The sequence below is a fragment of the Somniosus microcephalus genome, chromosome 16, assembly GCF_052327205.1.
Source record: "Somniosus microcephalus isolate GS21.2 chromosome 16, FLI_Smic_1.0, whole genome shotgun sequence".
In the NCBI taxonomy this organism is placed as follows: Eukaryota; Metazoa; Chordata; class Chondrichthyes; order Squaliformes; family Somniosidae; genus Somniosus; species Somniosus microcephalus.
Genome location: NC_141002.1, coordinates 96,026,148 through 96,049,934, shown reverse-complemented (window position 1 = coordinate 96,049,934; position 23,787 = coordinate 96,026,148). Strand labels below are relative to the sequence as shown.

At 45.5% G+C, this 23,787-nt stretch overlaps 1 protein-coding gene across 1 annotated transcript; it reads left to right on the top strand.

Moving 5' to 3' along the window:
* The first annotated feature begins 343 nt into the window (after window positions 1-343).
* Window positions 344-13,185, top strand: lum (lumican). Its single transcript, XM_086009490.1, has 3 exons — window positions 344-574; window positions 7,987-8,880; window positions 11,945-13,185. The coding sequence occupies exons 2-3, from the start codon at window positions 8,007-8,009 to the stop codon at window positions 12,100-12,102; spliced, it is 1,032 nt and encodes a 343-aa protein (XP_085865616.1). The 5' UTR covers window positions 344-574; window positions 7,987-8,006; the 3' UTR covers window positions 12,103-13,185.
* Window positions 13,186-23,787: the final 10,602 nt, after the last annotated feature.

The window sequence follows — 23,787 nt, the reverse complement described above, 5'->3', positions numbered from 1 at the left end:
GGCTCGGCTACGGTTAATGCTATTTACAATGCTGCTCTTTTTCCAACAGTTTTTTTTCTCCGGGGGAAATAAGAACACATGGAAAGTATTGCTTCCTTAGTCGAGTGTTAAGCAATGTTCTCCAAAGACCCTTAGGTACTTTGAAGTCATTCTGAAGCTATTGGCGTACACCGCTCATTTCAGCTGTACTGTTACCAAAAAAAAGTTAATTGAATCAAAATGGGGAGCTTGCGGAGATTGATATGACAATATGCAAATTATTGTAAAAGAAACTTCTTATCCCAGTGTCTGATCTGCATCATAGCTACAGACTTCCACCTGCATTTAGTTAGTGAGCTCTATGTTTGGTATTATTCAGCGTGTCACAACACAAACCCAGAGTGATGACATAATAAGCTTTATAGTTGAGGGGTGTCTACCTCTCCCACTGTTGTTGTCAGCGCTGTGCCACAGAAGTCTGGCAGCCTCCTCTTTCTCCAGAGACTAGCACACAGCACTTAATATTTGATTCTTGCCCTCTTTTTCCTCTGTTGCTCATTCTGTGGAATTAAGAAACAAAAGGCTTCAAGCAAAGGTAGGCGAGTGGGCTTCAGCTTTTAGCTTAACTAACGTTTGCGGCTTCAGTGACTTGTAAAAGTGAGAGTGGATAATATATTTGTTGGGGGGTTTTTTCTCCCAAAAGCTACGGTCAGAAAATGTTCTTGTGTAGAAAATTGCTTGGAACATTGCTTTTTAACCCTTTGGAAAGACAAGATAGTAATATAGACATTGCTGCTAATCTGTGTAGGATCACAATCGGTAAGTGTATTCGCAAGTTTGAGCATGTACTGTGTGCTTCTGTCAATTTTTTTGCAGTCTGGTGGGCAATGTTGAACATGGTAAATCTACAGTCGGGGGGTGGTTTGGTTCTGATATTGTAGGGTGGAAAACGCAGCTAACAAAATGCGTAAAGACCGTTGTGTGTTTTTATGATCAAACATACACAGAGATTCGGCTATCACCAGACCAAAGCCCATCAACTCATATAGCAAGTGCTCCTTTAACTGGTTACCACTCCGCGCTGACCTGGGCAAGTAAGTTGTACGGCTAGAGAAGTAACTGTCATTGTCAGAAGATGCATTAGGTTTAATGCAGAAATAATCTCCCGACAGCGTAGAATAACAGTATAATTTTAGTAGCCAAACTAATGGAGAAAAAAAATATAAAACAGAGTCGTCGTCTGTACATTCCAGGGGATATCTGCCTTAGATAATCTGCTCTGTTCATTCAAAGTAAGCCAGATTCATGTTCAAAGACGAAAACCAGTCAAAGATTCTGCTCAACGTTCTGTGTCTGATAGGAAACAGAAGAGGTAATGATGCAGGTGGCCATGTTAGGTGGAATGTTAGTTGTCTCACTAGCTCACGGTTTGGGTTTATTGGGATCTCTATTCATTGAATACAAGTCAGCCCGGTGCATAATGTTACTTGGTTGGAGACTAAAACTGAAGTCCTCTGTTGCTAATTATGTTAAAAGTTGAGGTGCAGAACTCCAATTACGCTTTATCAGAATTGCCCTTCTGAGGATTTCATTCTCTGACCATTGCGTGCTGGTCAAATTAATAGCACTGAATTTTAAGAGCTTCGACCTTAGAAAGTGCAGCAGTGATTTAATGTTACTTTTATTTTTTTGCAACTGTGTGTGTGTGTGGTCTGTGGGAGTGAGCGGGGGTTTCATTCACTATCCAGACACCAGTTTGTTTGCAATATAAATGGTCGAACAGAAATATATACGTCAACAATTTACTTCAGGATTACTGAACGGAAATAAAGCAAAAGGACACCGAGAGCTTAAAATGAAGCTTCTCACTGTGACCCGTCCTGGAATACCAGTCTGTTTGCACTTTCGTCTTCCAAAGCATGTTTCCAATAACTACAACCGCTGTCCGCTCCCAATGAGTAAAACTGAAGAGTGCTTACAATACCACTAATTATCTTGTTGCGCTTTAAGTTGCTGTAAGTTGATGTTCTCATGCTGAATTTATCATCATTGACTTAGAGAGAATGACCCCACACCAAGTAAATAAGGCACTACTTACTGAGACGGTGAATCTTTTTTCAAAGACATGTTTTTTTTTAAAGTCTTCACTCTGGTATGTGTGGGGAGGGGTACCGAAGCCGAGGCTGGAACACTAAACGTTTATGCTCCTTTTTCTTTTCTTTAAGCCAGATTGTATCAGAGCTGTTTGCAAATGCCGAGCAGGTGTGCATGATATTTTTGTCGCCTTCTGTAACCGTGTTGCCACCAGTTGGTTCATGGCGGGATCCAGATATGTCCACCGTGGAAACAGAATAACAGAACGTGACCACAGGCCATATCATGCCATCCAATGTTTGGGAACTCAGGGAATTAAGGGATATGGGGATGGTGTGGGAAGGTGGAGTTGAGCTGGATGATCAGCCATGATCTTATTGAATGGCGGAGCAGGCTCGAGGGGCCGAGTGGCCTACTCCTGCTCCTATTTCTTATGTTCTTAGGTCAGTACCAGTGTTCTGCACATAAACAGGCCATTCCGCTCATCATGGGGCTTGACAGGCTAGATGCAGAGAGGATGTTTCCCCACGTGGGGGAATCTAGAACTAGGGGGCATAGTTTCAGAATAAGGGGTCGCCCATTTAAGACGGAGACGAGGAGGAATTTCTTCTCTCAGAGGGTCGTGAATCTTTGGAATTCTCTACCCCAGAGAGCTGTGGAGGCTGGGTCATTGAATATATTCAAGGCGGAGATTGACAGATATTTGAGCTACAGGGGAGTCAAGGGTTATGGGAAAAAGGCAGGAAAGTGAAGTTGGGGCCAAGATCAGATCAGCCATGATCTTATTGAATGGCGGAACAGGCTCGAGGGGCCGAATGGCCTACTCCTGCTCCTATTATGTCCTTATGTCAGTCCCAGTGTTGTGCTACTCATGGGCCTCCTAGTCTGATCCCACTCTCCTGTTTACTCCCCACACCCTTTTAATACTTCCCCCCCCCCCACACTTTTTCTTTAAGAAGTTCAAAAATAATTGGTGGAATTTGCTTCAACAACCATTTGTGAGAGAGAGCTTCACATCCTCTGTGTAAATACATCGCCATCCCACTTTGCCGCCGTAACCATGGCGGAGTGGGACTTGCTCCCTGTTCTTGACCTGTCGGAGCTCCCAGGGTCAGGGAATTTGCATAACGGTGCATCTTGGGCACATAGGAACAGAAGGAGGCCATTTGGCCCCTCCCAGCTCCGCCATTCAATTAGATCTTGGCTGATCCGTACCTCAACTCCATTTGCCCGCCTTTGATCCATATCCCTCGATACCCTTGCCGAACAAAAATCGATCTAATGAGTGCCCGCCCCATTTTCCACCTCTCCCAGTCTCCACATACCCCTAGATGGGGGGAAAGGGGGAGGTCTGGTAGAAGAATAAAATAAAATGACGTATCGGTCTCTCTTCAGGAAGTCCAGAGATTAAATGTCTTCTGCACGTTCCAGGCCTGGGATTGGCCTTTTTGGGTCCAGGGTCCGTCCAAAGGAAGGTACAGTATGCCTGACTCTCATAGGCGTGCAGTGCTCTGGGGGCACAGCAGGCAGGACTAGTGGAAATTCTGGCGGGTGATGCCACGGGCGCCACATTTATCTGCTCTCCACCCTCTCCCCCAATCCAGCAGAGACTGATTTCCTCCTTTTTACTAAACCAGGCCACAAGGAGGCAGGCGCAACCACTGCCCGCCCGCCCCCAGTAGGAAACTAAGGCGTCCCTTCTGGGCAGAGACCAGCCGTTATTGGGTCCGGCCTCATTATTCGCCCTCTCCTAGTCCCCCGCCTACCCCCATCATGCCAACAGTCTGCCCAATCCCCCAGCGGTGGGGGGGGGGGGTGGTGATGGGGGGGTGGGGGGGGTAGAACATTTCTTCTCACCTTGCCTTTCACTTTTCTAAGACTGTCATTGACCGTAAGGAGATGTTTTCATCACAGGGGCAGGCCAGAGGCAGGAGCGCATGCTGGGAAACACAAAAACAGCCAGGCCAGGTGTGTTGTGGGGAAAATAAAAGAAAATGGAAGGCACCAAACCAACAATTAGATCATTCTCCTTCTGAACGAAACATTCATTTTGTCTTGGTTTGCTGAAATAATGTACGTACGCCGTTGATAAAGTCTAAAATGTTCCTTTTTCCCCCCCCCAGCTGGCTTTCTGGCAAGTTAAAAATAAAAACTGATGAGTTATGCAATGTTCGTGTTTTGTAGTGGAAAGTCTCCAGAACTGTTGGCACACTGTGGTGTTCATAGAACGCTTTATGTGTGCAGCACAGATAAATAATGCGCTTCTGACAGAACTAAAGGAGCAGTAGCACTCATCAAAAATGTCCGCCTTGTCAAACAAAGACGCTCATCAGTTTTATTTATTATAAAATTTGAGTGGCCAACTATTGTAGCCCCGGTTGGAATGACAAGTTCTCCTTTTTGCCCCCCTCAGGGAATTTCATAAACGTGATTATTGTGATCCTACATACATTAACTGTCATTGTAATCCAATGTGATGTACCACAGGTTGCTAGGAACCAGACTTGCTACGTTCAGTTTGGCACGGGATGATTTTCTGACCTCAACCCAGACATCGGGAGGAAGCAATACAAGCAGGACTAAGAACATCCCAACAGGACTTCTATCCAGCATAAGATGGAGAGGGATGATGGGCAAAAATTCTGGGTGACACTATAGTTATGAGCCACGCACACAAAAGAATAAAGAAAGACTTGCATTTCTATAGCGCCTTTCACGACCACGGGACGTCTCATAGCGCTTTACAGCCAATGAAGTGCTTTTGGAAAGTAGTCACTGTTATAATGTAGGAAACGTGACAGCCAATTTGCGCACAGCAAGCTCCCACAAACAGTAAATGTGATAATGACCGGATAAGCTGTTTTTAGTGATGTTGATTGAGGGATAAATATTGGCCAGGACACCGGGGAGAACTCCCCTGCTCTTCTTCGAAGTAGTGCCATGGGATCTTTTACATCCACCACGAGAGAGCAAACGGAGCCTCGGTTTAACATCTCATCTGAAAGACGGCACCTCCAACAGTGCAGCACTCCCTCAATGCAGCACTCCCTCAACACTGCACTGGACTGGGTTGTCAGCCTAGCTTTTTTGTGCTTCAAGTCTCATGGAGTGGGACTTGAACCCACAACCTATCTGACATCAGAAATGAGAGTGCTACCCACTGAGCCACAGTTGACACTAACTGACAGAAATATTTCATCGTGACTAAACATGAAATGAATTTGCTACTTGTTGTATGAAACCGTGCAGAATATTGCCCTTCAGATATATCATCATTTCAACATATACATGTTCATGTTACTCACTGTTTAGATAATAATTCACATGAGCCTTTTGCAGTCCAACCCAACCCTAGACCTATCCAGCAGTCATGCACGTCATTGCATGCACACACACTTCCAGTGGCAGTCAGAGGAGGATAATGTTCAGGGGCCTGACCACTGGCTGACTGAGGTCAGTTGTAGTATCCCTAATGTCCTCTTGACATTGGAGAACGGACCTGTATGCAACCTGGGACCTTCATGGCCTGCTTTGCTGAGTTGATTGGCCCTATACTCTCTGGAGTTTAGAATAATGAGAGGTGATCTCATTGAAACATATAAGATTCTGAGGGGGATTGACAGGGTAGATGCTGAGAGTTTGTTTCCCCTGGCTGGAGAGTCTAGAACCAGGGGGCATAGTCTCAGGATAAGGGGTCGGCCATTTAGGACCGAGATGAGGAGGAATTTCTTCACTCAGAGGGTTGTGAATCTTTGGAATTCTCTGCCCCAAAGGGCTGTGGAGGCTCAGCTGTTGAGTATATTCAAGGCTGAGATCGATAGATTTTTGGACTCTAGGGGAATCAAGGGATATGGAGATTGGGCGAGAAAATGGAGTTGAGGTCGAAGATCAGCCATGATCTTATTGAATGGCAGAGCAGGCTCGAGGGGCCGAATGGCCGACTCCTGCTCCTAATTTTTATGTTTCGTTGCGATTAGTGTCAGCTGTGGCTCAGTTGGTAGCACCACTCTCTTCAGAGTCAGAAGGTCGTGGGTTCAAGTCCCACTCCAGACATTTGAGCATAAAATCCAGGCTGACACTCCAGTGCAGTGCTGAGGGAGAGCTGCACTGTCGGAGGTGCCGTCCTTCAGATGAGATATTAAACTGAGGCCCCGTCTGCCCTCTCAGGTGGATGTAAAAGATCCCATGGCACTATTTCGAAGAAGAGTAGGAGAGTTATCTCTGGTGCCCTGGGCCAATATTTATCCCTCAACCAACATAATGAAAACAGATTATCTGGTCATTATCACATTGCTGTTTGTGGGAGCTTGCTGTGTACAAATTAGCTGCTGCATTTCCCACATTACAACAGCGGCTACACGCCAAAAAGTGCTTCATTGACTGTAAAGTGCTTTGGGACGTCCGGTAGTCATGAAAGGTGCTATAGAAATGAAAGTCTGTCTTTCTTTTTAATCAAGCCAGCGTTCTGCCAAAGTGCACAAAAATAACCCAACAGAACAAAAAAAATCCAAACATTCATTTGCAAAATATCAAAATTGCTAACTTTCCATCTTCTGCACTCTTGGCTCAGAGCTTTGCCCGGCAGGAGTGCAGGTTGGAAATTCAGGTGCCTGTCCCTCATGCCTTTCCAATGCATTATTAATATGGCAGTGCAAATCCTAGCTTCGTGCCGATTCTAGTTGAAGTTGTCCTGCTCGAGCACATTGAGAACTGATCCTCATCAATGTTAAGAAGCCGGACTGGGCCGAGTATCAGCCTTTTTAAGCTAAAATAAAAACCTGGTGCCTCGCAACCACTCTTACTGATATGAATCAGTTAATTCCCCACTAATGATTTATAATCTTTGTGTTTCCATAAACCAGTTTCCTTTCCACAGCCAAATGCCTCATATCCATTCCTGGTTCACCAGGTTCCGTGCCAATGGTGCTAAAGACAACCCACCATGTAGTAAATGCATAACAGTGTGGAACAAATGTGATGTTTTTCAGGAACGTAAAGCGCTTTGCGACGTCCTGTAGTTGTGAAAGGCACTGTATAAATGCAAGCTCGTTCTTTCTATTTTATTGGGGCTTTGTCAGTAACAGAATAGTAACCACCTCAGCATAGTTGGCTTCCCTTTCATTAGTTCTGTGGCTACTTTTCAGTCAATAAACTACAGAATCCTGTCCTATATTCCCAGTTACCACACGAATTTTGTAATCAGTATCATTGATTCAATCACTCAATACTTTCCGGAACTGGGCATCTGGAGGTAGCACTTGACCATTGGTTCGGAAAACCCGTCGCCTTGTTACCAAGCAGGTTAGTCTTGATGCTGAAATAAAAACAGAAAATGCTGCAAATACTCAGCAGGCCAGGCAGCATCTGCGGAAAGAGAAACAGAGTTAACGTTTCAGGTCGCTGACCCTTCGTCAGAACTGGAAAAAGCTGGAGATGGAACAGATTTTTAAGCAAGTGTAGGGACAGGGAGGGAGGGGGAGGGGAGGAAAGAACAAAAGGGAAGGCTTGTGATAGGGTGGAAGGCGGGAGAGATTAAGAGACATTAAGAGATGGCGCAAGGCAAAAGGAGATGGTAATGGGACAGGTTAAGAAACAAAGGATGGCTCTAGATGAAGTGTGAATGGCTCTGGCAGAATGATCGACAGCTGCCGTGTGAGAGAGAAAACAATATAGCAAAAAAAATAGGGGCCGAGGTTATGATCTGAAATTGTTGAACTCGATGTTGAGTCCAGAAGGCTGTAAAGTGCCTAATCGAAAGATGAGCTGCTGTTCCTCGAGCTTGTCTTGATCCTGGTTGTGGTATTGCATTTAAAATCTGAAATACTGAGAATGCATGTTTCACCAATAAGAGATATTACTGTCACTTTGAGTAATAATTCCATGCCTGCTTTATTCTATGTTCTCTACACACAGCGCTACCATCCATTCGTGAGATGAAGCTTGTTCACCTTCCTATATTTGCTCTGCTAGTCAGCAGCATACTCTGTCAAAGTGAATACGATCCATACTTTGGTTATTATGATCCAGCAAGTTTGGAGGCCTCAACATACCCAGTTTGTTCTGTGGAATGTGAATGTCCCATGCACCTCCCCAGTGCCATGTACTGCAACCACCGCAAACTGAAAGCAGTCCCAGTGGTACCAGCACAGATCAAGTACCTTTACCTCCATAACAACCAGCTCACCAGCATTCCAAATGGTGTATTTGACAATGCCACTGATCTCCAATGGATAGTCCTCGATAACAATCAAATTACTAACGACAATGTAGGCAAGAATGCGTTCTCAAAGCTAAAAACCCTGCAGAGGTTGTACATAAACGCCAACAATCTGACGGATGTTGTTCGTTCCCTTCCAAAGTCACTGGTGGAACTGAAACTTTCGGCAAACAAGATCTCAAAGATTGGGAACAGCTTAAAAGGACTTGAAAACTTGACCACACTTCTGCTGCATGACAACAACTTGAATGACGTTGCTGGGGCTTTGAGCCCTTTGAAGTCTCTCTCCTACCTTGATTTGAGCAACAATAAATTAACAAAACTTCCTGATGATCTTCCGTCTGCCCTCGTGATTTTCTACATTGATCACAATAGCATCAGCAACATTCCCAAGGGCTACTTTAGCAAAAATAGCATTCTGCAGTACCTACGTATGTCAAACAATAAACTAACAGATGAAGGTGTCTCTGATAAAGTCTTCAACATCACCTCACTACTTGAGTTGGATCTTGCGTTTAACAAATTGAAGAGTATCCCACTTGTTAACGAAAACCTAGAAAATCTGTACCTTCAGGCGAATCAAATCGAAAGTAAGTTGGACAGCTGGATTTTGATACTGGAGGCGGGACTACAACTTTTGGGGTTGTAGTCCCGCCTCCATCGAGTTGTGGCCAACCCACTCGATTTTCACTTGATTGACCTTGTTGAGTCCGCCCAGCGGGCTCAGCAGGCCAATTAAGGGCCACCTGGCAACAGGTAACGTCACAGATTGACATTTCATCTGTCAAGAGCTTTTGACAGATGAAATATCAGCATTTGACAGCTCTTTGAAGCTGTCAAACACTGACAATCTGTACTCCAAGTTAATTCCTTCCTCTCAGGCTGGTTTAGAGATCTCTCCAGAACAGAAAGCTGAATGCTGCAACTTTTGACAGCTCGCGGCCATTCTGCTTTCTGTGCCGGTGAGATGAGGGACACCCGAGACCTGAAGGAAGGAAGGCTGCAAAGGTTAGTAAAACTTCTTTAAACACTTTACACACACCAAACACACTTACCTCTGCACTCATGTACCCATCACTCACCTGAACACTGGACATCTCGAACCCTCCAAGCCCTTCAGCCCGACGGCCCACCTCGCTAACTTGGCGTGGTTTGGAGCCGTCGGGAATCCCACACTTCAAGAATGAAAATAGGGATTAGGCTAAAAACTGCCTGTTAACTAACTATTAACAGGCAGTTAATTGGCACTAATCCCCTTCCTACCTCGGGGAGGCGGCTCCCAGCACAGGTCGGGTATCTGCCTCCTTTGAAACTGGCATGGAGGCAGGTTGGGGGCGGGATGGGTTCGTGCCCCCCTGATTTCGGGATTTTAACCCCCCACACGCCTCCAATCCTGCCTCCACGGCCCAATGAAAATCCTGCCCACAACTCCAAAGCTTCTTAAATGAAAATGAATAAGCATTCGGGATAAATCTGCAATTGGAAGCTTCCGGCAGAGGGAATGGTGCAGCTTTCCAAATTGCATTCACTGTGAGCGCCATTCCCCAAAGGAAGTGCCAATGGCAGGATTGCCCCTAATAGGAAAACAGAGCATTAGGTTATTGGATTTTGCAACCTCTTCTTTGGGAGACTTCAAGGTGGCCCTAACTGAAGTTGTTGCAGGTAAAGTGCTCACTATGTTAAAGAGTTCAGATATCAAAAGTCACAAGTTAAAAATGAGGAATTTAGGAGTAAGCTGGAAAGTCAGGGGGGAAGCATATTCACCCCACATAGAAAAAAGACTTGAAAAATTTGTTACAGCAGAATGCAACTGGTATGGAGAGTAGAAGTGAGTTCAAAGGGAATTGGGTGCATTTCTGGAGGGAGAACAGATTGAGAGATATGGCAAGGAGGTGGGTAGGAGCGATTAATCTATGAAAACGACAGATGCTTTCTTCTCTTCCCAAAAATTCTTATATTCTTAAAACACAGATCAATTTGCTAACATTTACCATGCTATCACTGTTGCCTGGGCCCCAAGCTCTGGAATTCCCTGCCTAAACCTCTCCGCCTCGCCACCTCTCGCTCCTCCTTTAAGACGCTCCTTAAAACCTACCTCTTTGACCAAGCTTTTGGTCACCTGCCCTAATTTCTCCTTATGTGGCTCAGTGTCAAATTTTTTGTCTTAACATACTCCTGTGAAGCGCCTTGGGATGTTTCATTACGTTAAAGGAGCTATATAAATACAGGTTGTTGTTGTTGTAATCAAATGTCTCCTGAATTCTGGCCAAATTTGATTCCTACAATACTTCAATCATGTGGCTACTTATGAAAAAGGTTTAATTTCTAAATAGGTGAAGATAATTTACATTTTCTATGATGATGTGATTGGTGGTTTCATAGCAGATGAATGGTTCATTAGCAAAACTGGTCATTTCTACCATCTGTGTTTGGTTACAATAATCATGTTAAAATAGCGCAAGGCAACTTTTCTAGACTTACAGGTTGTCCAGTGGAAACAATGAACCAAAACATGTTCAATTAGACAAGTCACTGAATGGAGAAGCACATGATTAACCTGAGACGTTTACTCCAAACCAATTATTATTTTGCTAATTCATCTCCAGTCACTGTTCAACTCAAATAACTAGACATAACCAATACCTTCCCATGGATTGACTGAAGAGTAGCAGGGAGGCCACTCCTGTATTGTCCCAGGGTGAACGCATACCTCAGTCCACTGACTAAACCCATGAGCACATCAAGACCAATTGGTTGAATTGTTTTGCCTTGATTTTTAGCTGATGTGGCTGCTTGTAGTTGACAGTTAACCAGGAAAAAGTAGTCCCATAATCAGTCTCCTTAGTTAATGGTAACTGCTTATGATTAATATGTAGTACATTGGGCATCATAACAATTGTTCTAGTTTAAGGCCCTGCTACTACAAGCAATAAGATCTTGACAGGATCTAGAAGAAGTGCTCTAGTGATACCCCTATCTCTGTAACCTCCTCGCCCTCCATAATCTCTGTGCCCCTCTATTTCTGGCCTCTTGAGCATCCCTGATTTTAATTGCTCCACCATTGGCGGTCGTGCTTTCCGCTGCCTGGGCCCCAAGCTCTGGAATTCCCTCCCTAAACCTCTCGGCCTCTCGCTCCTCCTTTAAGACGCTCCTAAAAAACCAAAAAAGCTTTGACCAAGCTTTTGGTCATCTGTCCCAATATCTCCTTATGTGGCGCGGTGTCAAATTTTGTCTGATAATTGCTCCCGTGAAGCGCCCTGGGGTGTTTCGCTATGTTAAAGACGCTATATAAATGCAAGTTGTTGTTGTAGGAAGTTATTTGGACTCAAATTCTCAAGATTTAGTATTACTGCCATCTGAATCTCATGATATTCTTAACTGTCTGCCTTTGCGGATTATTCATCTTAAGCTGATAAATTCAGTGTTTAAAACTAATCTCCAGTGTCGTAGGAAGTGGAGGTCTATTTAAGGCTGAGCAGCATGCGTTATTTCCCAAATTTAATAAGGCTCAAACGTGTAAAATTCTAAATCTGCGATGTCCTGTGTACCTTTAAAACGCTGCGATGTAGATTTTGATTACTCGCGGAATCTGTATTTCTCGGGCCATTACAACACACTTGAGTGTCACTCATCTTCTGAACCTTCATTTTGCAGATTTCACCCTTAGTAGCTTCTGCCGTGTTACCGGCCCTGTGGATTACTCCAGGATCATACACCTCCGTCTGGATGCTAATAAGCTCACTCAAGCTGACATGCCCTATGACATGATACAATGCCTTCGCATGGCTCGGGAACTAGCACTGGATTTTTGATTTACACTCACCTGATTGGGAAGACTCTAGGTGTCCAAGTTAGATTTGTTCACTTACTAACACATCATATAGTGCAACCTAACGCCTTTAAGTCTTATAACTTTGCATAATCATAACTTTTCTACTAAATGTTCAACCAGTTAAATAAAACCGACAGAGTAACTGAAAACAAAGTATCATTACAGTAACTGTAGGTTAAGTAAAGATTAAAGCTGTGCAATGAGGCAAGAAGGTATTATCCTTTCAAAGTGGAAAACATTTCAGCATTTTTTTTTTAGTAATACATTCGAATTGACTACCTGCTGCACACATATTGAGTAACAGTTGAATAAAGATTGTGGTTAGAACTTTTGAAAGAGGAAAATTCAACCAGTGCACACGACTGCAACGCTAAAATGAAACCAAATCACTTTACCGTTCTGTGTGCATATCGATTATCTCTCTCACGTAGAGTTCTCTTCTGCTCTGTTTATTGTACTGGGATACATATATTAGACATGATAAATTGGAACTCTTCTTTGATTTTTAAAGATTTACCATTTTTATAAAAAGCATTGTTGTGCGCAAACCTTTCTTTCAAACTATAGATTTCAGAAGATTTTCTAATAAACCCTAAGCAAAATATTTTTTTCCCCAAAAATCCTATGGGATTATCATGGGACATCGAAGTAACTTATACTGAATCAAATAGTATCTGCTCGATCCATAGTTACTGTATTATGGATCGTATGGAACAGGATTGGGAAAAAAAACCACAGGATCTATAGGATTTGAGGGAAGACCAGTTTGACCAGGTTTAGCAATTTAATTCTTGTACAGAAGTATTAATGGAGTAAAGGTAAACAGTAATATTATTTTAATAACCAACTGAGTGGCTTTCTTTCAATAATTTGTAATCTTGCTTATATTTCTTTGGATTAAAAAGTTGGCAGTTTCTGAAACTGTTCGATTAATTTTCCATAGGTACAGTTAAATATTTTAGCATCATATGTTATAAATCATGCATGACATATATGCATCTTCCTTTAACAACTTGTATGCAACATTGGTTTATCATACAGGAAATAAAGCATGGTTAATTAAGTTGCAGTGCTTATGGCTATCTTTAATTTATCTGTTGTGTCTTCTGTTTAGTTCACAGTCTTGAATCTGCAAGAATGTCGTTAGAATGTGACCACCACTGGTTTCACAGTCAGATATAGTACTGGGGTTGAGTTTCTTGAGGCTCTCAAGCCCAAGTGCTATTTACTTGCAATGAAATCTGCCCAGTTCTCAACCAGGTGGAGCGTCTTTTAGACACTGAGGGCAGGATTTTCATTCAGGAGTTGGGTTGGAGGTGGGACTACAACTTTTGGGGTTGTAGTCCCGCCTCCATCGAGATGCGGCCAATCCACGCGATTTTAACTTGATTGACCTTGTTGAGCCCACCCAGCGGGCTCAGCAGGCCAATTAAGGGCCACCCAGCAACAGATGACGTCACAGACTGAAATTTCATCTGTCAAGAGCTTTTGACAGATGAAATATCAGCGTTTCACAGCTGTTTGAAGCTGTCAAACACTGACAGTCTTACTTCTAACCCGAGTCCTTCCCCACAGACTCAGTTAGAAATCTCTCCTGCACAGAAAGCTGAAGGCTGTCACTTTTGACAGTTCGCAGCCGTTCTGGTTTCTGTGCCGGTGAGATGAGGGACTCCCGGGACCTAAAGGAAGGAAGGCTGAAAAGGTCATTTAAACTTCTTTAATCACTTTAGACACACCAAACACACTTACCTTTGCACTCATGCACACATCACTCACCTGAACACCGACATCTCGAACGCTCCAAGGCCGTCAACCCGACGGCCCACCTCCTCTAACTTGGCGTGGCTTGGAGCCATCGGGAATCCCACACTTCAACCTTAAAAATAGGGATTAGGCTAAAAACTGCCTGTTAACTACCTGTTAACAGGCAGTTAATTGTCACTAATCCCTTCCCGCCTCGGGTAGGTGAGTCCCAGTGTGGGGCGGGTACCCGCCTCATTTGAAACTGGCACGGAGTCGGGTTGGATGCGGGATGGGGTCGGGACCCCTGATTTCGGGATTTTAACCCCCCACACGCCTCCAATCCCGACTCCACGGCCTAATGAAAATCCTGCCCTGAGCATTCCACCTTTGGGGTGTGGGGGCGGGGTGGGGGTCGGGGGGGTGGGGGTGGGATGGGGGGCGGCGGGGTGGGTTGGGGGGCGCGGGGATGGGGGAATGAGGAAGTTACGTGACGTTGCGTATCTTGCACCATCACAAACAGGGCACCCTCTTCAGCTGATCGCACGATGGTAACCCCTGACCAACATGGAAAAGCCCGTGGTCCAGCCCAGTCTAGTTCTTCATGCTCCCCTGCTGAAGTGGACTGCCCGAAGTCTCCGGGCTGGATTGGGTGGGGGTGGAAATGAACCTGAAATTATTGAACATGGTGTGACTGGAGGAAAGATCTATTTTATAACTCTGCAAAAGGCTGGTTCCAAAGAAAATGACCTGAAAAATGTATCACTTACAGACGTAATAAACTGACTTGTATTTTTAACTTTCTATACAAACTTTTCTCTGTTCATACATATTAGCCATTAAAATATATCTACACCTATTTTCAATTGTGTTCCTTTTTGTTCAACTAAATTTGGGGTCACTTTATTTGTTGATATATTTCGAGAAATGCTTCAATCGAATAAAGAATTTTTGGTACACAATCAGCACTTCACAACACAATAATGCGCTGGTTCATTCAAGTATATTTTCTGTCCATGCTTGGGATGTGGGCAACCCTGGTAAGGCTGCAATTGCTGTCCATCATCAGGCAGCCTTCTTCTTGAAACACAAGTGGCTTGTTAGGTTACTTCAGGGTGCATCAAGAGCCCACCGCATAGCATGAACTAGACCACATGTTCCTGAAGGACATCATTGAACCAGATGCGTTTTTTTGCAACCCAACAGCTTTCTTGGCCAATTTTTCTAGTGCCAGCCCATAAATTATCATAGGAACAGGAAGAGGCCATTCAGCCCCTCGAGCCTATTCCGCCCATTCAATTAGATCGCGGCTGATCTGCATCTTAACTCCATTTACCTAACTTGGTTCCGTAACCCTTAATACCCTGGCCTAACAAAAATCTATCAATCTCAGTTTTGAAATTTTCAGTTGACCCCCCCAACCTCAACAGCTTTTTTGGGGGAGAGAGTTCCAGATTTCCACCACCCTTTGTGTGAAGAAGTGCTTCCTGACATCACCCCTGAAAGGCCTGGCTCTAATTTTAAAGTTATAACCCCTTGTTCTGGACTCCCCTGCCAGAGGAAATAGTTTCTCTCTACTTACAAATCCTTTAATCATTTTAACCTCCTCAATTGGATCACCCCCCTAATCGACTATATTCAAGGGAATTCAAGCCTAGCCTATGATGTAAGAAAACTACGAGGCACGTGGTCTGAGTATTAAACAAGGCTTTAATCAACTGTTTTTCAACATGGAGATCTAGTTGTGTCCTTCACTAGTTCCTGTTAAAGAATGTCCTGAGCAAGCTGGGCCCATGCCCGAGTATTTATACTCTCCCTGGACAGCGCCACCAGCAGGCCGCCCAGTATCATTTCATAAGTCATTTCCACATGAATGACAAGATTCATGTCAGTCTATTTATTGAGTTCAATATCACAACACACTATGGTGGGATTTGAACCCACAAGTTCTGGCTTACAAAAGCAATACCATAAACACTGAGCTGCTGAGCTGCTGGCCTATACCTCAACTGACTAACACCATGCAGCTTCTCTTAAACATTTTCAACAGTGCAGAAAATGTATCAGCTCAGAGCATTTTGCTAATAAATTGCTAATACCCTGAGCAGGTATCCAGATTTGTGGTCGTCTGCTGCGTGCTCTATTATTTTGCCACCATGGGGGAACCAGCCTTTACCACCACCTGGGCAAGGACAAGTGCAGGAGGAGGCACAGAAAGAGGAGGAGGAGGAGGAGCAGGACTAACTAATCTTAGTTATCAAGATAGGCTAAAATAGTTGGGACTCTACACTTTAGAGAAGCGTAGACTTAGGGGGTGATCTGATTGAGGTTTATAAGATGATGAAGGGAATAGATTGTGTCCCAGTTGACAGTTTGTTCCAATTAAATAGTTTAGGGAGGACTAGGGGTCAGAAAATTAAGTTGTATAAGGCCAGATCTAGGTTAGATGTCAGGAGGTGGTTCTTTGCTCAGAGAATAGTGGACCTCTGGAACAGGCGGCCGCCTCGTGCGGTGGACGCTGATTCGCTGAATTGCTTCAAGCGAGAGCTGGACCTGTTTCTGGCTGGGGTGGAAATCACCTCTTACAGAAGGTGGGCACTGCAGGGGATTCAGGGACAGAGTGATCTCCTGGACTAGTTTCCATCGCCTAGATGGGTCAGAGAGGAATTTCCCAGATTTTTTTCCCCAAATTGGCCTGGGTTTTTTTATCAGTTTTTTTGCCTCTCCCAGGAGATCCCATGGTTTTGGGTGGGGTGGTGAGTGTATATATCGTGATACACGAGGTATCGCCATTATGTGAGACAGGCTGGATGGACCAGAGGCTCTTTACCTGTCCGTCGTTGTTTGTGTGTGGAAGAAGGAGGAGCTGCATGAATTGGATGATGAGCAGGAGAGGTATCAACCACCAATGGCTTCAGCCACCAGAGCTCTGAGAGCAGCGCATCAAAAACCAATTCCCCTAAATCATCGCCAATACAACAACAGTCCCACAATCATCACCACCATCCAATTGCCTTGCTTCAGTCCAGCTTATTAGGCCTTTCCCTGATTTCACCATAAATATAAACACAAACACCAAATCCAGAACAAAAAGCAAATTCATCCAGCAGCTCAATTCCATCTCTACCTAACAATTAATAGAGATAATTAAGAACTGCCCTTGTGCAAGCCCTTAATGCCTGCCTTGCGTGCCCCATTGCCTATCCTAGTGTTCCTACAACGTGTTTCCCTAGTGGCTACTGTAAGATGTTTAAATTCACCCTTGACCTTTAACCCGTCCAACAGTTTCCAAAGTTCAGACCCGTGGAACAGACAACACAAAACACAAGGATTCGAGAATAATTTTCTTTTTACTTAAATTCAGCAAGAGGTTACAAGTAAGCTCACACAAGAATTGTTGCATATAATACTCCTGATTATATCTAAGCATACACAGGTTTATCCCCTTACTTTAAGATCAAGCGATAATAAACCAACACCACATACGTACTGACACCAGCGAGTGGTCAGTTCGGCAGTGACTAGGCACACGACTCTAACTGGCAACTGACCAGGTCACCGCCCCCGACTGCAGCAGCCCTGAGTGCCTTAAAACAGTATCTCTTATACCCTAAAAACCTGGGCATGCTCCTCAATGCGAATGTGTCCCAAACTGTGTGACAAATGGTTGGCACTTGTTTTCCTCTTATCAGTGGGCCCCAAAGCCGTTCACACCTTTTGCCTGAAGATGCTCCTGTCTTTGGAACGCCCGACCGTTTGATCCTGCTCAGGGTCTGTCGCTTCCTTATCTGATTAACAGCTTTCGTACTAAGTTCCCACAGGAACCAAGCTCTCAACCTCCCGAAGCATGCTGGTATATTAAATTTGGTCAACTTTTTAAATTTGGTCAAGTTATAGCAAATTCTTACAGCAAATGGCTTATTCTTACACTACAGCTTGGGAGGTAGAAGGCTGCTGAGCTTCCATTGAGGACACTTCAGATGGCCTTGGTGGACAATCTCCAGCAACTCTGGGCCTAGAGGGCTGGGCTGGGGACTGCAGCACCTTGGCGTGGGCTGGGACAAGTTCTAAACACCTTTCAATGCACATAACACACCACAAGATCACACAAACTGTTTTCTAACTCCTCAACTCCCAGCCTCTCTCCACTTACTGCCCCCTGAAACCTCCCATTTTATGCTCACCTGGATGGGGGACAGTCTCCTCCCACTCCAGGTGCAATTACCTTTAAAGGGAAGGTTCTTAAAGGGGGTCAGATCCTTTCTCGGAGGACCAGAGCCCTCATCAGCCCGTGGCTGACGTACTGACCCCGAATCACCCTGCTACACCATCCATTATGGAAAGGCTTCTAGAAAGGGCAGCCGAACTGCAATGCCAGTTTTACACCAAGGTGGCAAGTTAGAAGTCAGTCTCCAAAGGAGAGTCCATAATAGGCCGGGTTGTGCATGGAAAGAGTGGACGATGGATCCAATGGCCTTTTCCCATTCTGCGTTTTCTTATGGCCTGATGGTCTTAAGGGCGCTGGTACCCTGTGACATGAATCTTGTCATTCATGTGAAAATGACATGTAATAATACTGGGCGGCCTGCTGGTGGCGCTGTCCAGGGATAGTATAAATACTCAGGCATGGGCCCAGCTTGCTCAGGACATTCTTTAACAGGAACTAGTGAAGGACACAACTAGATCTCCATGTTGAAAAACAGTTGATTAAAGCCTTGTTTAATACTCAGACCAAGTGCCTAGTAGTTTTCTTATGTCACCCTGGTCAACTCTTAAAACGAATCATGTCCACAAAGTTTCTAATATCCAGAATGGTGGTACTGGAAAATTCACACTTAGAATGAAGAAAGCAGTAAAACTGCAAAGCATATTGTTCCATATGGTACCAGCAGGCAGTCGTATCTTTTACCAAGGTTTGATTCACCAGGTGGGACGAGTTATGGAAAGAGGGTGAGATCACCATAAGGAGTGCAGCCAATGGAGCACTTTACTGCCTGGTTACTTTTATAGCGCTTTGTGGTATATAACAAGTGACAAACATTTGCGATTTTGAACATTATTTTTTTTTAGTATTCAACTGTCCCTAAGCATTCTGATAGGCTCAGGCCCACTTTCAATGTTAGTTACAACCCTGTCTACTCACCTCGAGAAACTGATTTCAGATTCACCTTGACAGATTGGGTGAAGCACTCTTGATTAAAATGTCTGTTAAGGGTTTGAAATTAAATGAGTAGCCACCATGATAGACATTTGTAAGCAACAGTTACATCTTTGAGCTTTTCCTGATGGAACATTGGGTACATAGGAACATAAGAAATAGGACATAAGAAATAGGAGCAGGAATAGGCCACTTGGCCCCTTGAGCCTGCTCCACCATTCAATAAGATCACGGCTGACCTTGGGCTCAAAGCCACTTCCCCGCCCGATCCCCATAACCCTTCACGCCCGTATCTTACAAAAATCTGTCTATCTCCACCTTAAATGTATTTAATGACCCAGCCTCCACGGCTCTCTGGGGCAGAGAATTCCACAGATTTACGACCCTCTGAGAGAAGAAATTCCTCCTCATCTCAGTTCTAAAAGGGCGACCCTTTATTCTGAAACTGTACCCCCGAGTTCTAGATTTCCCCATGAGGGGAAACATCCTCTCTGCATCTACCTTGTCGAGCCCCCTCAGTATCTTATCTGTTTCAATAAGATCACCTCTCATTCTTCTAAATTACAATGAGTATAGGCCCAGCCTGCTCAACCTTTCTTCATAAGTCAACCCCCTCATCTCAGGAATCAACCAAGGGAATCGTCTCTGAACTGCCTCCAATGCAAGTATATCCTTCCTTAAATAAGGAGACAAAAACTGTACGCAGTACTCCAGGTGTGGTCTCACAAAGCTGGGTGGGCGTGTGTGCTGTGAGGAGGATGCCGAGAAACTCCAGGATGATTTGGACAGGTTGGGTGATTGGGCAGAAGCATGGCAGATGCAATATAACGTGGATAAATGTGAGGTTATCCACTTTGGTGTTAAAAACAAGAAGGCAGATTATTATCTGAATGGCAATAGATTGGGAGAAGGGGAAGTGCAACGAGACCTGGGTGTCCTTGTGCACCAGTCGCTGAAGGTAAGTATGCAGGTGCAGCAGGCGGTTAAGAAGGCAAATGGTATGTTGGCCTTCGTAGCGAGAGGGTTTGAGTGCAGGAACAAGGATGTCTTGCTGCAGTTGTACAGGGCCTTGGTGAGACCACATCTTGAGTATTGTGTGCAGTTTTGTTTGCCTTATCTGAGGAAGGATGTTCTTGCCATGGAAGGAGTACAGCGAAGATTCACCAGGCTGATACCTGGGGTGGCAGGAATGACGTATGAGGAGAGATTGGGTCAATTGGGCTTGTACTCGCTGGAGTATAGAGGAATGAGAGGGGATCTCATTGAAACTTATAAAATTCTGACAGGACTAGACAGACTAGATGCAGGAAGGATATTCCCGATGGTCGGGGAGTCCAGAACCAGGGGTCACAGTCTAAGGATAAGGGGTAAGCCATTTAGGACAGAGATGAGGAGGAATGTCTTCACCCAGAGAGTGGTGAACCTGTGGAATTCTCTACCACAGAAGGCAGTTGAGGCCAATTCATTAAATATATTCAAGAAGGAGTTAGATATATTTCTTAAGGCTAAAGGGATCAAGGGATATGGGGAGAAAGCAGGGACAGGGTACTGAGTTTGGATGATTAGCCATGATCGCATTGAATGGCGGAGCAGGCTCGAAGGGCCGAATGGCCTACTCCTGCTCCTATCTTCTATGTTTCTATGTCTCACCAATACCCTGTACAGTTGTAGCAGGACTTCCCTGTTTTTATACTCCAACCCTCTTCATTCAGTAACTGTTGCATTAGTTACCCAAAAGGTAAAATCCCAATATTGTGCTGATTTGTTCTTTAACAAGGAAGAACTTGCAAAAAAAAAATAGCTTTTCATGTGCCTAAAATATGTTACCACCTTCCACTTTTATGTATCACCAATCTTCTGGAATCCTTTGCACAGATAGCTAAATTAATGGATGAGGGCAATCCACATTAAATTATCAGAAGGCATTTTCTAAGGTCCCATAATCTTTTACATAAGATTAATGCTCTTACAATTAATGGCAAATTAGCAAATTGGATTTAAAACTGACTTGGCAATAGGGAATGGAAAGTACTAATAGGACAAAAGTACCTGCACACAGACATACCACAAATTACTAATTAGGCACACTCCCTCCACCACCGGCGCACCGTGGCTGCAGTGTGTACCATCTACAAGATGAACTGCAGCAACTCGCCAAGGCTTCTTCGACAGCACCTCCAAAACTGGCGATCTCAACCACCTAGAAGGACAAGGGCAGCAGGTGCATGGGAACACCACTACCTCCAAGATCCCCTCCAAGTCACACACCATCCAGACTTGGAAATATATCGGCCAATCCTTCATCGTCGCTGGGTCAAAATCCTGCACTGTCAGACCCACACGGTCTGCAGCTGTTCAAGAAGGCGGCTCACCTCCACCTTCTCAAGGGCAAATAGGGCTGGGCAATAAATGCTGGCCTTGCCAGTGACGCCCACATCCGTGAATGGATAATAGAAAAAAAGGCAAATTAAGTTCCTTGAGAAGATGAGACTTTGGCTTTCTGTTAACAGAAATTAATATATTGAGCATACACAAAATATTTAGGGGGAAAAATTCGGTTGTTGCGCCACCCATTAGCGCCTAAAGAGGCCGAGAAGTGGGGCGCTAACCAACTAGCGCCCGGGCGCAGCGAACCCTGTGCCTCTTCCCATATTGAGCGGACATTTAGCGCCGGCACTAAACCTTAGCGCCCGCTCACCGGCGCACGCAGATCATGAAGTCATTTCAGTGTGCAACGCCTTTGGGGCGCCCCGGACCGGAAATTCAGTGGTGGCCCACTCCGTTCCGCCTGGCGCTAACAAGGAGAGGTTACCTGGAACGTTTCCCAGTCGCTGTCGGGCTCAGGGGGCGCTCTTTAAAGGGGACTGTTCTGGATTATTATTGGCAGCCACTTTTGGACCACAACTTCTTTGAGAGAGAGAGAGAGTTGCTCAGCTACACACGGAGAGCCATTTCTGCAGTGAGCCAGCGCTGGCAGAGGAACTTTAGCCTTCTGAACATCACTTTGCAGTTGGTGAGCTTCTCAAACGGCATAACTTTCAGTGCGCACTTACTATGGGGGCTGCATTGGATGCGAACCTCGTGCTTCTCAATCATATTGACAGGGCACAGAGACGCAGGGGTAGAGTGGCAGGCATGGCCAGATGGAGGAGGGCCTACAGACGTCGCCCCATGAGACCTTACGCTGCCAGGGTTTTCCACCAGCAGTTTTCATATATCAACATGTCGGAGGAGCAGTGTTTCCGAAGGCTGCGCTTCAGTAAGGAGGTGGTCACTGAGCTCTGCCACCTGCTTCAGCCAGATCTGCAGCCTCAACTAAGGTGCAGGAACTTCTCTGTCGGTGGCTGTGAGGATCACTGTGGCTCTAAACTTCTATGCAAGCGGCTCCTTTCAGGCCGCTACTGGGGACATTGCCAACATCTCACAGTTTGCGGTGCATTGCTGCATCCGTCAAGTGACTAATGCCCTCTTTAGAAGGAGACGGCAGTACATTTCGTTCCCGATGACCCCGGACAAGCAGTGAGAGCGCGCAGAGGGCTTCGCAATGATAGCGGGCTTCCCCATGGTGCAGGGTGCCATTGACTGCACACATGTGGCTTTGCGGGCGCCTCTGGAGAATGAGGAGGATTGCCGCAACCGAAAGGGGTTCCATTCTTTGAATGTGCAGCTGGTCTGTGACCACCGACAGCTGATACTGGCTGTGAATGCGCAGTTCCCAGGCAGCAGCCACGACGCCTTCATCCTGCGCCAGACTTCTGTGGCAGACCTTTTCGAGGCCCCAGCTCACCCAGGAGGCTGGCTTCTCGGGGACAAGGGCTATCCTCTGTGCCCCTGGCTGATGACCCCGCTCCGTTCGCCCAGCACCCCTGCTGAAGAATGTTACAATGAGAGCCATCAAGCGACCAGGAACATCATTGAGCACACAATCGGCGTGCTGAAGCAACGGTTCCGCTGTCTGGACCATTCCGGAGGAGCCCTTCAGTACTCACCTGAGCGAGTCTCCCACTTCATGGTTGTGTGTTGCATGCTGCATAACCTGGCAATCCTCAGGACCCAGCCAATGCCACAAGACATTGAAGCACCAGCAGAGGAGGAGGAGGAGGAGGAGGAGGAGCAGCAGCACCAAGACGGGAGGGAGGCACAAACTGCAAGGGCCGTCCGTCAGAGGCTTATAGCAAGTTGCTTCTAATCCCCTCTCAGGGAATGCTTGCTGCCATTCCAAGAACATGAATGGAACCGTTCTGCTACCCCTAAGCCGGTCAAGGGTAAAATTTGTGCAAAGAACAGACATGGCCATTGTGAATAAAGAAAGTTGTTTATTTAACACAATGTGCTTCCTTCCCACATGACAAAGCAATGGCAACAAAAAGCAAAACAAACAGACTGCCACATAAGTGGCTCTCACACCCGGGAGACTGTCCAAAACATAACTAACATTCAGACCAGCATCCTCGGCCTTGAATGAAACAAATAACAGGAATCAGCAGCACCTTCTGCTTTTTCCCCCTTGATGGTGATCTGCTTCCCTTTCGGCATTGGCCCCTTCCCGCCCTGCAGCTCCTCCGTAATGGGACCCCAGTGGCTGCAGCAAGGCTGGTGGAAGCCTGCTGACTGTCCGAAACCGCAGATGCCCCTGAGGGATGGCCTGGACGAGCTCTGGGCATGGAGGGCCCGGCTGCTGACTGCTCCAACTCTGCATGGGCGGAAGCAGTCTGTCCTACAGGTGGTGGCAGCTGCAGTGGAGAAGTGCCAGTGGTGGCATCAGGA